At 35.2% G+C, this 16,243-nt stretch overlaps 1 protein-coding gene across 1 annotated transcript in view; it reads right to left on the bottom strand.

Annotated features, from left to right (window-relative positions):
• NECTIN3 (nectin cell adhesion molecule 3) overlaps window positions 1–16,243 on the bottom strand; it is a 60,348-nt gene that overhangs the window by 11,416 nt on the left and 32,689 nt on the right. Inside the window, exons 4-5 of the mRNA XM_054270276.1 lie at window positions 15,962–16,079; window positions 13,732–13,883 (exon numbers count right to left, since the gene is read on the bottom strand). Of these exons, the coding sequence (XP_054126251.1) occupies window positions 13,732–13,883; window positions 15,962–16,079 (270 nt within the window). The remainder of the gene's footprint in view (window positions 1–13,731; window positions 13,884–15,961; window positions 16,080–16,243) is intronic.

Below are 16,243 nucleotides of genomic sequence, written 5' to 3'. Positions count from 1 at the left end.
GCCTTGCCCTGCACTAGCACTTTTGCAGTATTGCTTCAACTTACCCAACTAAATAACTGGGGAAATTAAGAGAGTTCATGAAATCAAAATTTTTGTTTTAAAAATTTTATGGACTACTTTTATTAAGTATGAGCAGCATGCTTTCATTCTCAATTTCAAGGTAAGATGACATTACAAAACATATGATTTGCACTTAAATAAGCTAACAAGGTGTTAATTCAAAAACCTAGGCAACTATGGTCTATTGACAATCTTTCTTTAAAGGCACTAAGTTTGCAGAAAGCAAAAAAGAAAAAACTTAAAATCGGGGTAAAAAACCCATATACTAACTACTAGAAGCAATGAATATGCAAACAAACACTAAATACTTGGCTTACACTTATTAAAGCAAACCCTAAGACCACGTATCATCTTTAGGACTTCACACTTCAAGCTACAAGAAAGTAATTTTTATAAACAAATTTTAACAAAGGGAGAGAAAAAGCTGTGGTTTTTTCCTTTTACAGCATTTTTCTTTTGACCTTAGCATTGTGAAATCCATTGCTGAACAACTCCCATACTGAATTAGCATACTTGTCAGTCTTTAAAGGCCACTCCTTTCACTGTGCTTAGAAATCAAATTTTAAGACTCAAAACTGGAAAAGCTGCTAACATACTTTAACTTAAAATCATCAGTGCTTTAAACTAGTGCCAACAGGCTCAACAAAAAGTTTCACAATTGGAATAATTCATGTCAGCTGCACTAAACACTTACCTACAAAATTTAGGCAGCATACATTAAATAATGCTCTCATTTACATTGAGTACTGAATCACAAAATTCAACAGCGAAGAAATTGAAAATTAACACAGTTACCTTCAATGTATTTCTAAAGCAGTCTATTATTATTCAAATGCAACACAACCATTCTCTATTTAATCTCTTACTGACAGAAATTTTGAGAACCTCTTCAGCTGTATGTTCTATTCACAGATAAAAACCCTGAGACTACACAATATGATTTATCAATTCCTCAGATTTCTTATGTTGTTCTGCCTGCATGCTGGAAAGCTGAGCAAAACCCCTCAATTAAAAAAAAAAAAAAAACAACCTAAAATACAACACTTGATTTGCACTCTAATAAACAATTCCTGTCCCCTCACTGCTTATCAAAGATCTGACATGAACATTCTCCTGGGATTGCACTCACAAAGTATATTTAAGTAACTTGCAAAAAACTGAAATAAGCTTTTTTTTGTGACTTCCTTAATGTTAAGGAATAAAGTCCTAGAGTAACAACTTGCAGAAGTTACTTTGCTCCTCAAAGATGAACGCAACATACTACCCTTGGTTTATATAACGGTTTTCCTGGCATAAGCTCCATGTGTCCATCAGATACCAGCCTGGACACTATAAACTGTCCTGGCTTTGGCTGGGATAGAGTTAATTTCTTCTCAGGAGATTGTACAGTGGTTTGGATTCAGCATGAGAATAGTGCTGATAACCCACCATGTTTTGATTTTTGCTAAGTTGTGTTTATCCTAAGTCAAGGACTTTTATTTTTTGTGTGTGTGCCTCTCTCATGCTCTGCCAGTGAGGAGCTGCACAAAAGCAAACTAGGAGGGAGCATAGTTGGGACAGATCACCTGAAGAGGACAAAGGGATATTCCACACCACAGAACATGCCAAGTGTATAAACTGGGGAAATTACCCAGAAAGAAGTACTGTGCATCACTTGTTTGTTTCCCCCACTTCATTATCCATTACTATTATTATTATATTTTACTTTGTTTTCAATTAAACCGTTCCTATCTCAACCTACAAGTTTTGCTTTTGATTCTCCTCCCCATTCCACCAGGGTGGGAAGAAATGGGGGTGGGGAAAGCAAGCAGTTGTGTTGTGCTTAGCTGCAAGCTGGGCTTAAACTACGACACAAGAATAATTCATAATTTTTCCTGAAGAATGGGCACGTGAATCAGTGGAAGGGTCACCTAACTACTGCATTTTAACTGGCTTAAGTTTAGTTTACATTGGGTGCCCTCTTCTTGAAGTGCAAAAATCTCAACTAACTAATATACATTCTTAGGTGTAGAATTCTTGAAGATGCTTTGGCCTTGTGATTATATCAGAAGAGTTCCTTGACTGCTTCATCCTAACTTCATGGTGCCTTTTCTTCTAGTAAATTCTGCTATCATGTCAAGACATCATAAAGTGTTATAGTTTCAATCAAAGCCCACCCATTGAGTCTGATTTTGGGTGAGATTACAAACACCCATTTACTTCTGAACATCACGAAAAATAGTAACATCCCAGCACAGTGTCACACAAGAACTTAAATGCAATTATCACAGGGTACACTTCATTTGGTTTTTTGAATTGGTTTGGCAAAACATTGGTCTAACCAGCGGAATGATCATAAACCCGGACCACCATGACAAGCTGAACAAGCCAGAGAGCACCTAACATGTATGGTGCTAGCTACAAAGCAATTTAACCACCAGATGGTCAGAAATAGATGAGAATTGATTAATTCCAAGAAATATGGTTAAAGCAAACAAAGACAATAGAATGAAAAAACAAGACTATTTTGATGTATTCAATGCCTAGTTAGTTTATCAGCTGTGCTTGAAAACAAATATTTTGGATGGCAAACACCCCCATTTATCATTCTCTTAATCTTCTTAAAAGAGTTTCTAAAGACACTTGTTTTATAAGTTTATGCTCTCTTAGGTGAATACTAAACAGCCCATCTCAAACAGCTTAAACACTTTAGTTCATTCTATCCAGCCTCTGGGTTTATTGTGCTTTTCCATCTCCAATTTTTAAGAACAGACCTGTGCAACACTTTTGAACACTACCTATGTTCCAGAATGTAAGAAAAAGTTTATTCACACAACAGCCATTTGTACGTACAATCAATTCTTTTTACAGTAGACATAATGTACAAAACATTGCAACGCACGTAAGCCCTATCCCTATTAATAACTTCAACTCCAGAACATTTCAACTTCTCAACCCATAGGAATTAAATATATATATTTTTAAAAAAATCAAAGCAAAAAATCCACAGAGACAAAAGCAAGATATCCCATGTGGAAAACTGGTTTATGGTTATGTTTATTTCCAAGTAAAACCATCTTTTAAAGATGATATATCAAGTTTTTTTTGAAGAGAGGTATAATCTCTTTATTCCAGAGATAATTTGGATCAGAACCCTCTGCTAGAAATTTCACTCCTTTTCTTGTGTTTGCACTCAAACTACAGATAACCACAATATCACTTGCTATTGTTTTTGAGACTGGTCAATCATGTATCAGTACTCCATTAATCCAAACCTAAACTTCAGTTGTTTAGGGATGCTTTTCCATTTGAATTTCAAATAAAGCTGTTGTCTTAATCTTTTTTAAAGACATGCAGTCATATGCAATCACAGTGTATTGTCTACAACACTCAATATAACTATTTTTGGGAAGCTCTAAATGCTGTAAGCTACCAAACATCATGAGGACAGAAAAGAACTTCCAGCATCAATGCTCATGGAGCAGCTGTAATTATGCAGCCTATTTCACATCAACGGTAGCAGACTTCTCCCTTTTCAGTTTTCAAATACTAATAGAGCCATATCAGCTTCAATTTCCTCAAGCTAAACATTGAAAAATGGCACTTCAAAAGATTTAATATTCTACTTATGAATTCATTGTTGTTCTGGAATTTATCTAAAGTTGTTTCATTCCTCCTCACATAATCAGCAGATTTAGTTTGGTGAATCTGCTCAAGATAAAGGAGAACTATTTCACATGTCAGACAAGATTTCCTATGTATAACAGATACAATGTCATTTTAAAGAACATGTAAAATCAGTATGGATTATATGCAGGGAAAACAAATCCACTGCGGTACAGAGACTGCACAGAGACTGAATTCCTGTTTCATAGACTCTAGTTGCACCACTAAAGAGTGCGCTTTCAATACCTAAAGCAGCAGTGCAAGTGTCTACTTCCCTACTAATAATCTGAAACTCTGGCTACCCTCTTCAAAGCAGGTATTGTTACTTAGTCAGAAGCAGCGTAAAACCGCTGTTTTAACTTCTGGTCATAGAAACTCTAATGCTTTTTGGCACCTGGGAAAATAAGCATATTCACATCAGCCTCCAGCTTTGGAATCTATAGGGGTGTTTTCTCCTTAGCTGTGTCCAATTAACCAGCTTTTAAATTCAATGGTAAGATTCCAACAAAGCCTCCAAAACAGGTCTCAAAAATTGCACACTGTGAAGTTGCAAAGAGCATCTTGTATGCATTAATGAGTTTTGACACCCTGCCAATTACAGGCCTAACAAAACATCTCACTGTATGTATATATACAGACACTAAAGTAAGCTTTAGAAATCAATGACTAAAAAAATAACCTTTCATCTTATTCAAATACAAGCCTTTGACCTGTTTACAGTTACTCCTCAAAATGTTGCTGATAAGTTAGTTTCAGTGCAATTACTTAACTTTTAAGTATATAGTTACAAGAAGGCTCATTAAAATGCTAAGAGGTATTCATTTTTATGCAGAAAAAACCCTAGAAAATAAAGCTTTAGTTCTGCTGTAACTCATTTTAATTGGTAAAATATTTGTTATACAGAAGCATTAAGTTTACTGTGGATGGTACCTAGATCGGAGTAATTCAAAGCCCCCAAAGATTATATTTGATCATTGCCTTGGGTAAACTTATTTTTAAATCTGAGAGGCAAGACAGCCATTTTTTATTCTTAAACAATATTGAATGGCAACTTCAATTTAGTCTTTTTTTTTTAACTCTGACATAGACCAATATAAGCACTCTGTGTTAAAACTCAAATCTTAAACAGTAGTACAGCATTGGGAAAAAAAAGCAGCTCAAATACATTTTCCCCAGATTCAGTATTTCCATTGTGTCAAGTCACAATATAAAAACCTTCAAAAAAAGTTTCAAAAAGTTTATTCCTCCTCTTGTGTAAGTATAAACAATCTGAAAGTGACCAGCCAATGAAGTGAACTACAGGTACATGTTAGTTTTCAGTGGTTACTACACATACCACTCCCTCCGAGATATTACCGCGCCATCTAAGTGAGAAACAAAGTCATCTTCCTCATAAAATTCACCATGCATAAAACCCATTCCAAATGTTCCACCTTCATGGTAATCCACTGGTCTTTCATAACGGTCCTGGTACCTGTTAGTATTGTCAACATTGTTCAACTCAGGTTTTCCAGGGTCTTCTAAATAATCTTTAGATATTAAGTTCATTGGGTGCTTTGTTTCTTTTTTTATACTGCCAGGGTAAGAACCCATATCATCTGACTGAAGAACATCTATTTGGGACTCTTTTTGCATATCTGATGGTGGAATGTAGCTCTTAGCAAAGTAGTCACCGCGGAACGTCTTTCTTCTCTTATAGCAGACGGCTCCAACCAGAGTACCAAGAAGTAACAGCAAAAGAACCCCACCCACCACACAACCGACAACGATACCCCAAGTGTCGTCCTGCTTTGTTGGCAAGGTTGATGTTGGGAAATTTATTATTCTAGGTTCTGTTGCTAAACCTGTGGTGCCATCAGTCGAAGGATGCCAGGGAACCGTGGGCAGCCGAGTGGTAGTAGTAGGAGGATCTAATGGAAAGAGCAAAGAAGTAGACAAGACACAGAAAAGGCACAGAATGTCAATGCGAGCTAAATCAGTTAAGGGTTTATAAGAAAGCAAAGTTGATGGGTATGTTCTACAAGAATAGTTTTTCATTCTCAAGTTCATGGCACTATAGAAGTCTTAAATCACTCACAAGCTTTGAACTAGCTTCCTTACACATGGTTTGGAGTTAAGCTGCAGCAGTACAGCAAGTATGAGGATCGAACAAAATAAAAATAACCTTTAGGTACAACAATTGCCCTCCTCAAAATAAGGAGATGGAGTTTTTCTACTCAGATGTTGACTAACATCATTATTTACTTCCTCCAAGGAGGAAAAACCAGAAGCAGTCCTCTAACCTTCCATCCAGCCATAGGGAATTCCGGAGCAAATTAATTCATTATGCCACAGTGTCAACTATTCCACATTAAATTCCCCCTTTAGAAATAATTCAGGGCACTGAATATAAGAATGAAAAACCATGAGTTGCGTGCTCAGTCACATGAACTACTGATTTTAAGCTATTCTCTCAAAAAACATTTGTTTCATTAATAAAACTTACTCAGCCTCACCTTGGGATTAGTGAAAGCATAGTTAAAAATGGCATGTATTAATCTCAAAGTAACATTTATGTTGAGCAAGGAGCCTTCAGGTTTTCAAAACATTAAAAAATTGAAACATTTGAACCAAAAATTATATCTATGCATTCCTTCTATAAGCCATTTGATTCTTCATGCACAAAGAAATTTCCATATTAATTCCTCATTATAAAATATAAACTGATTTCATGTCAGGTTATGCATGTAAACAAGAGACGGCCAGATACCAAGCTTCTCCAGCATGCAGCTTTTTCCTTTGTTCTTTAGGTCTATTGGAGATGTATGCATCTCTATTGCAGGCAAGGTTCCAAGTGATGGGCTGATGACACAGAGACCATACCAATCAACCACAATATTATATACAACTCCACTTCTTATTTCTATGCCACACTGAAAAGAAGTTACTTTTTGCCTTGCCCATTACAAGCTAATGATTTTAAAATCAAAAAAGGAATTCTAAACATGTTATTATAACTTGAACCTTTCAGAGAGAATATTGCATGGACAGTCTATTATATCATGTAATTTAGTTACATGCCCATAAGCAAGATCCATGAAAGCAGTACTACCACCATATCAGAAGTACCCAAAATTTACCACCATAAAGTAAACCAGATAGAACTAGATCTTTGTCAAGCTTTCAGTTATTTGACAAATCACAATTAAATAGCCATAAATATGATTTTTAATCTCACCACTCAGAGACAGACATACAATTTTCTCATACTAGACAGAATTCTCACATTTGTCATGATTACTACATACCTTGCTGCTGAATGCAACATTTTAAGCATAAGTAAAGGTTTACACAGTTTTTCAAAGGGCATAATTTTATTCCTTAACTACGTGAGAAGTGATGGTTCGTTAGGGAACTATGCATAAATGGAATTAATTTGACAGAAGAGAGGAAACTGAACAAGAAAGATGCACTACCAAAATGAATAAGAGGAATTCAGATTATGATTTTAGTAGAAATTGACTTAAAGTGAGTTTGGTAATTTAACAAAGAAGTAGAGATTAAAGAATCCAAGTTTACCAGGGTTCTATGTCCCACACATCCCTAGGTCATGAAGTTCAAATCTCTCCTCCTTGAAAAGGTATTTGCTTAAGACACAAGATTTATGACCTTAAAACACAATTTCAAACAGTACCAGTAAAATCCTTCCAGGCTATATATAGTTCTTTGGCTCTAATTATTTGGCTTTGTAATTGTTTTGCCTCTGATACTGAGGTCCTAAGTCTTATCTCTCCACAATCACAAGGATGTAGTATTTGTATCCTGGCAAATTTTACCATTGCATACATGAAATAAGCACAGTGGCAATTACAACCTTATTAATACATTCAAAATTCAGTGTTTTACAAAGAGTTTTTCCTTCAAAACTTCCCATTCATTCACCAGTTGTCAGGCTGTCCAGCTGCATTACCAACAAGCACTAATTAACATATTAAATCAATTGCAAACACAGGATCAATTAAGCATTTGTTCATATGTATTCCTGCAATACATAACCGTGATAGCGCTAAGATTTTTTTATTTTGGTACTTTTTATTGTTGAAGAATGACAAAATTAAAACTGTACCTTCTTGTTTACAAGGTCAATTGCTACTAAGAATATGTGAGTTCACTTCTGACATCACCCAGAACTTTCTAAATGCAAGCTAATTTTTTTTTCTTCCTGTACCAAGCAAGTTTCCCAAATGGAGAACAACTTTAAGATGAGGAATGCCAAAGTTTTATGTCCACCTCATAATATTTTGCTTGCAAATAACATCTCAGATGTCATCTCCAAATGAAGAAAATGCCACTCATATCTGTAGCTATGAAAGATGACACTATTTCATTTCAGCAAGTTCTTTAATATTTCACATAATCACTGATAAATGTTTGACTTCTTAATGCTTTCCACAAAACATTAAGGGCATAATTTAAATTTTGTTTCATATGGCACTTTATTCAAAAGCAACAATTTCCTACTGATGACTTCCTTTAACACTTTATTTCGTACCCAATGTTTAACAGCTCTTGTCTCTTTCACTGATGTAGGCTTCTGTTGTTGCACAAAGCACAACATATTAAAATATCCATGTGGGTCAGGGAGCTGAAAGTATCAGAAATTCTGGAAAATACCTGAGTTTAGTTTAAATACATCTTGTTTACAGTTTTTGTTTCTTACTATGTTCTGGGGCCTGTTCAAATCCTTATTACATGTACCCTGCAGTAATGATGAGGACAAGCAAAGACCCCAACAAAATTTTTCTACTCTTACATAGCTACCACCCCCATTAAAATAAGAGACATAATTGAACAAAGCAAAACCCAATTTTCTGGTATGGATATAGCAACGAAATTGTCTCCTTCCATTTCCTAGTTGGTTTCAAAGCCTTTGACACCGTTTTCTGCCAATAAAAGCAAGACTTGCTCTTGATTTCAAATGAAGTTCTGATACTACCTCAAATTAAAGGACCATGGTCCCAGTGCACTGCTTAGTTTTCACACTCTTAATTGTTTTCCAGATGTTTCCCATCAAAGTCAGTACCAACTTTCAACAGTGTCAGCTAGATATTTTTATTTTTCCCTTAAATTACTATTCTTGGTATAGTTTTCTCAGGTCTTACAATACCAACAACTTATCTTGGGCAGGGGAGTTTCTACCATTAAGTTTAGTAGAGGCATCCAACTAACATAACATGTTTCGCATCCCAAACACTACATCTCCCTGCTTCAATCCTCCTGCTACACCACATCCTTCAAATTTCTGGGACTCACTTCTGCTTCTGTTGCCAATTCAAAGCCAACAATAAGCCAAATGTCAGAGAGAAGAAAGTAGAAAGAGATGGATAAATCATCCCCTAAAAATCAGATCACTATCTTCAAAGTTTTAGGTTTAAATCCTGTCTTGCTATTATCAGCTTATCATTGTTAAAAAAAAAAAAGTCAACAACAGAACACAATACTCTTAAACCATAAACCATTTTGGATTTAGCCTACTATGAAGTATTTGAGAGGTAAAGTGACCAGTTCTACAACAGGTAAGATAATTCAATACTGTCATAATTTATTTGGGTTAGAATTTGTCATATTACAGAAACAAAGTTTTGGGAAAAAAGGTTCCTTGGAGACTTGCTGTGTGTTAACATAGACAGTCAAAGTCTGTCTGGTTCCAAAAGCCACAACAGAGTGGCCAGAAATAGTTCTCTCTATTTGCAAAAAATAATCCCACACCATTCAAGATTCAAATGTCCCCTTTTTTTGCCTCCTACAAGACAAGGATCTGCTATCAATTACATCTAATCCACAAGTGAGTTGGCTTTGAACAAATTACAAGATCTCTCTTTGCATACACCATTTTACTGAGTGGCAAGGACCTGCCTGTATATGTATTACTTGTATGTTTGCACAGATACATACATACTACTGTGTCTTGACTTGCTGTTCTTGCTAAATCATCCTTAGATGTTAAGTATTTAAAAATTGAAAAATAATTCTGTGCAGTTAGGCCTTAAAAATCTGCTCTTTCAACTGCTGAAAAGCTTATTAGCAACTCCTTTATGACAGCAGGAAAGTCAGCTTTCCATAGAGGAAGACTCAAAGTCTGAGAGCAAATGATTTGGAAATTGATGATTCTTTCTTTCTTTCTTTCTCCAGCCACTGCTACTCTAATGTCAAGTAGTCAGTGAGGATACTGCATAACAGTCACCCCACAGTGTCTTGCCTACAAAGGTTTCACACTGGAGCTAAACATTTTCCTTAGGATTCTTTTCAGTGTGTGCTCCATCACCTCTATTTTGGCAGCATAATACTAATATTGCTATCAACAGTTTCTCTCATCAATCATCCATTTCAAAGTTCAGTGTGCTTTTGTGGTTTCTAGCTGGGATTTTCATGCATCAGATAAAAGACTTCGGTATTTTTTTGGGACACAAGAGAAACTTATTATTATTGTAACCTCCAGCATGGAAGACTATTCAGGAAGGACACTGAAAATTCAAAGCCTACTAGACCAGGGAGCAAAACCCCTTTGCTAAAGAGCAGTTTGTCAACATCCCTCCAATATGTAATTTAGAAAAAAAGAGAGTGCCCGTATTCACAAGGTGCTCTCAGAACAGAGGTTTATATATGAAGCAGCAAAACCTAAAACCAACTATCAGTCTCTGCTATGTTAATCCTCACAGTGTCCACTCTACAAGAAGGTGACCCCTTGTGCTTACAAAATACACCTTTCTAGGATTGCTGCCTAACAAAGGCTGGCTTTACTTTTAACAAAAGTAGTCTCTTCCAAAGGCTGTCATGACAGAAGAAGTATGTTCCAACCTTAAGGCAAGCCTCACAGGTCACCTCTCCCTTGCAAGGGGAGAAAGGGAAAGCCTCAGTAAACAGTATGAAGGTGAAAGATTCAAGAAAACAAAATTCAATTCCTTGTGTAAGAAAACTGAGTAAATCAATATTGTACAAGGAAGAGCTTTATATATCAAATTGACAGCATGTTTTAGAAAACTTACTTCAATGCTTGAACTCCACTAGGAGCATGACTTGCTTTTGCTGGACAACCATGGAAAAAGTTTAGCTTTACATCATTGAATTAATAAAAATTGCTAAAATGACTAGGCCTTAAATGACATATAAAAACAAGTACCACACTTCAAAAACTATTTGAGTATTTCTCTATTCCTATAATGATGTAGAATCTCCTGAAGCTGCAAGCTGAAGATACTATTTAGTTCCTGTTAACTACTCCTCTTTCATTTCTGTATTTCACTTCAAGAATATTAACAAGATTTAGGAGCACAACAGAACTTATTAAAAATATAGCTTTGCCTTTAACAATGAATATCAGGACCAAAACCAATCTTTTGCTCAGCTATATTCCAAACCTACAACACGTTTCAACTTAATAGGTATTTTTTTCTAGCAGTTAAAAAGCTTAACAACTACGAGCATGGTGACTGTTCAGAAACATTAACTTCATAAATCCTTTTTGACAGCTTCATAATTAAAATTTGAAAGATGGTGTGATCATACAGCTTTGTCTGTTAACTTCCAAGTTTCAGTTCACATTTTATACCAAGTTTTATGTAGTGGCTAAGAGCAAAGACAGAAAAATAAGCTAATTGATTATTTCAGCTTATTGCTCTACAGTACATCACTGCCATGTTTACTATTAATAGATACCTGGTCAGTTAAGTCAAATATTACAGGTGGTAAGTGAATTGATTATTGGTCACTTGTCCATCCTGCATCATTTAAGGGCTTTTCAATTAAAGAACCAATCACTTTGTAAAGTTATTTTCAAGAGTTACAATAGAACGTACTTAGTATTTGTTTCTGAGAACAATACAGGTGTTACACTAATAATTGCTTCACCTCTCCTTTTTTTATCAAATCTCCTATATACAAAAAGTTTATACACAGTGCTTTTAATAATTTTGTCGGCATGATCAACATAACACTTTTAAAGACTGAAATTTACTGAGAGCTAAAACCTTTATTGTTACAGGTGGACCTACCTGGCAGAACCATGACACTGTATGACTGCACAATAAGTGAGGCTCAGTTTTGTTGCTCCCTGAAAACAGCTAAAGTTTGCTAATTGCAGTTAAATTGCTACAGTAAAACCAAATTGCTGAGCACAGCTGAAAAGCAGCACACACATAAACAGCGTCCATCAATTCACAGCAAACGCCAACTGCTGCAGCTTAACTATCTCTGCACTGAGCTGTTTTAAACTCTGTAAGATTTGCATTAGGCTAGAACACAAACCATCACCACAGCCCAACTAGCCTGTATGCCTACCCTGCTTTTTAAAAACTTGATTCATTTTAGAAAATATCATCTAGGATTTCCTGGTTGGCCTGTTTTAGTCTGTTAGTTGAAAACATAATTGGAATGACAACCTTTAATTTTCATGCATGACAGTCACGGTAAAAAGCATGAGGTCTATTTAGATCACATAACATTTACAGAACTGACAACTTGAATAAGAGTGGACTTGAAAAAAACTTCTCCCCATTCCTTAGAATAAGGCTGAGAACAGAGCTATAAACTGCACTGTTATTTTTTGAGCAAGTGTATTTGAAAGTTATATTTGAGTCTAACATTTTACCCCATTTAATGATGATTTTCTAATTTTTTGAATTGATATTTCTTACAATGTGCCAGTTTTTGTACTTGTTTTGAGACTGCTATGCAGCCATGAAGTCTTCTCTGTAGAAGCAGCCTTAGAAACAAAACATCCAAAAGTAACTCTCACAGAAATAACTTTCATAACAATTGGCAGCACTTGAAATCTTTTAAATTATATAAAATTCTAGGTATTAAGTAGTTTGCAAGTAATTCAACTGTCTCAAACTATTTAGAAGTTTCCAGTTAACCAGCTCATTGACTAGACAGTTAATTAGAACTTACTAGCTTTCCACAGTGGCCTACAGTGACTGACTTCAACATTATCATTCATTCTAAAGATACAGAGAACTGTCAAAAGTGAATTCTGACTGATATGGTTTCAAACATTTTGTACTTACAGTTTTAGTCTTATATTCTCATTTTAACTCTTAAGTGTTCATATGGAGTTTTAACAAAGAAGTCATCTATGTTTGTATCCACCATCTCTGCATTCTCTAATGGGCCAACATGTGCTTTGACTTAATTTACTTAATGAAATAACTAATATCAAGAACTTACTGGAAAGCAGCAACACAAAACAACATAATGAAGTTCTAATTTTCATGTCTATTATCTTCCTTCAAAACCCCTATAATATTAGCATTTATTCATCAAGCTAATTTACTTAATCCCTTATGGAAATCTGAACAGCTTTTCCACATGTGTATAGAAGTATTCATGCTTACTGTAAGTCATAGTGCTCTTTCACATAAAAGGTGTCACAGTAAAACATTAATTACATTGTGTTAATGATGCAAGGATGTGTGTTCCAGCAGCAGTAGTGCTACACAGACACACAAATTCTCTACATGGTACTAAGTAGATCAGCAAGAGTTCTGCATGAGGTATTTAAGTTGATGATTACTGGGTATCTGCACCCTGAGAAAATGACACAAGTAACTGGTATAAAATGGACACAATTCAGAACATAACTCTAACTTCCTTAAAAGAGCATGTTTAGTTTTACTAAACATAATTGTTTTCCTTCCACTAACATCTGTTTTCTCAATTTATTAAAGACAAGGTACTACTTATTGCAGTCAATGTGTCTTGTCAAACACAGGTTAACACTGCACAAAAAGTAAAATTACCAAGAGAAAAAAATCATCTCAGAAGCACCTTAGCCATAAGAATTTCCACTATATGTTCCTATTCAAGAGTCAGTTTAATCCCAAATTGTGCTGTAGCTTTTAAATCCACACTTTCAATGGTTTTTCACACAAAAAGCATATATTTTTGCTATATTTCATGCAACAACTGGCTCTTCAGTTTGCTCATTTGATCACTGACAAAAAAATATTCCAAGTTAACATACTGTCTTTGCTAAGAAGTAAAACTTACCCAATATGTAGATAGTCTTCTGATCACTTTTCTGACCAAGAGCATTAGTCACCTTACAGATGTAAGTCCCAGTGTAGTTATAAGTCAAAGGGCTGCTGAATTGGAGAGTATTGTTAACAGCCAACAATCCTTCAGGCCACTGTCCATCCAACCTAAAAGAACAGTTATATTTCAAATGTGTATATTTACAACTAGTTTAAACAGAAGGAGTTTAAAATAATATTGCCAATAATCTCTAGAATGAATTTTTCACTGTGCTCTGACACTTCCAGTGGGCTTCCCTTCAATATTCTCAGTGTACACCTGAAGGTTTACTCAGTATTTAATTTCTGGGCAAAATCCTTTAAATGTCAGATCTGCTGGAACTAGCAAGCTGTCTAAAATCAACACTTCTACAGCTAAGCAAACAACATCTCAAAAGGACTTGGAGGAACAAGACAACCCAAGCTCTGAAAACTAACAGTCTAAGAAGCACTTCTGCTGTCAGGATTAGCTGCCTGTTCATTTGCGTCCAGTAGATATTTCTGTCCATACATTATTAATTTGGAGGACATTTTGACTAGAACTTCTGAGCAAGAATTCCAGCACTTTCTCCTCTCCTGAACTGTCTTTTCTTACCTCCCATCACTCTTCTGTCTAAATTACAGCACTGAAATGGAATGTGGTACTTGGCAATACAGCTGGGGAAACAACTGGCTGAATAATTATTTTTTATCAATTGACTTTTCTAAATCTATCATTTCCCTGTACAATTCTGTCTGAGATTGATGTAACAACTGCGTAAACGCAAGAGAAAAAGGGAAAAGGACAAAGGCCCTGGAACTATTCTAACAGAGTTGCCAACTGTTCATTAAACATCTGTAATTCCATGCTATTGAAATCCATTTTGATTTATCTAAATACCTATTAATGGCCAAGCAGGCCTAAATCAATATTCAAACTAGATCACTAGATGACAATATCTTGAAAGCATTTAGAAAGTGTGATTTTCTTTAAAGCAGTATTGAACAAAAAGGCAACCATCACTTTAAAACAGGTACTCAAAGGAAAAGAAACAAACACTTGACAGTTAACACTAAATACAATCTTCAGAAAATGTAGTTCAAGACAAGATCCCTAGTCCTTTGCTGTGATTATTGCCCAGAATTGCTGATAAAAGTCATCAGTCACATACTTCATAATTCACAGTACCAGAAGTACTTATTTCAAGAAATGTTATAAAAACAGTCAAGTGGTTTGAAAGCTCTATCCAAATAAAATTCTCATACATGCAACATTTAAAAATATTACTAACCATGAAAATCTCACTATTCCAGTAAATACTATGCCATCTTGGATTCCAAGGGACAAATCTTGTTGGTAAGGTAGTTCTACAACCTACTGTAATCTGATACCAGTCAAACAGTACACAGTTCAACACAGCACTTCTCCAAGCTCAAGCTACCCTTCTTTTACATGGATTTCCCCCCTACACATGAACTTTCTTATTCACTAGTACTAGATTTTTGGATGGGTTTTGTTGGTGCTCAGAAAGGCATACCAGGTTTATTCCAGAAAATTTAGATTTCCTGTAAAAGTTTCTTCCATTTTAAGTTTAGGAAGTCTAGCAGTGATCTCTGAAGCTCAAATGGCTATAAATGTATTTAAATAGGTTCATTTCTTCTAGAATTGTGAACATTTGTAGTATTGATTAGTTCTTACGTATGTTTCAAATTCAAATGAGAGAACTAAGAACCTAGTGCATCTGAAGAAGCAAATGGAATAGCTGTTGGGGGCTTTTTTTAAACACAGGAATTTTTATGCGCTGAAATTTCTCATCACAGTGATTTTGAGCTAAGCCTGGGATGGTAGTCCACAGATTCATGAAATGTGGATGATACATAAGCTTTTAAATTTTTTCATTAGAGGCATATGTAAATAATAGTTGGATGCTTATTAGAGTTATTGGTCTTTGCTCTACATGCTGCAACACAGAAAGCTCAGTATACCTTGAGTAACTAAAGACACTTTACCCTGAGAGTAATGACAAACTGTTTAGGCACATAAATTTACAAGATATCACCTGTATTCATACAAACACACATCTTGTACTCCCCTTTTAAAAAGCTGGATAAAACCAATATGACCAATACAAGTCACATACTCTTTGTTTTCAAAACATGCATTTACTGTAAGCAAAGTGATTATATCACTTGAATCATGTGCCAAGTCCCTTTTCATAAATATTTACCTGGTCCACATGAATTCCATAGGTAATGGATTTGCATCGGCATTACATTTGAGCTGAACATTTCCTCTTCCAATGAACCAGTTTCCATCATACCCAGTTACTGAAACTTCTGGGGTATCTGACAAAAAAAAAAAAAAATCATCTATGAACAATCACAATTTTTACATTAAAAGCGAATCATGTGTAAGATTGTTAGAACAGACAGGTACTTTTCTCCTGTGTTTTTTTTTTGTTGTGTGCTTTAGTTGCTGGTTGCCTTTTTGTTTTTACTTTGAAGATCAC

The sequence above is a fragment of the Melozone crissalis genome, unplaced genomic scaffold, assembly GCF_028551555.1.
Source record: "Melozone crissalis strain CALT ecotype California unplaced genomic scaffold, PUWL_Pcris_2 ptg000009l_1, whole genome shotgun sequence".
Classification (NCBI taxonomy): Eukaryota; Metazoa; Chordata; class Aves; order Passeriformes; family Passerellidae; genus Melozone; species Melozone crissalis.
The sequence above is the reverse complement of the archived record's forward strand: the minus strand, read 5'-3'. Positions and strand labels throughout refer to the sequence as shown.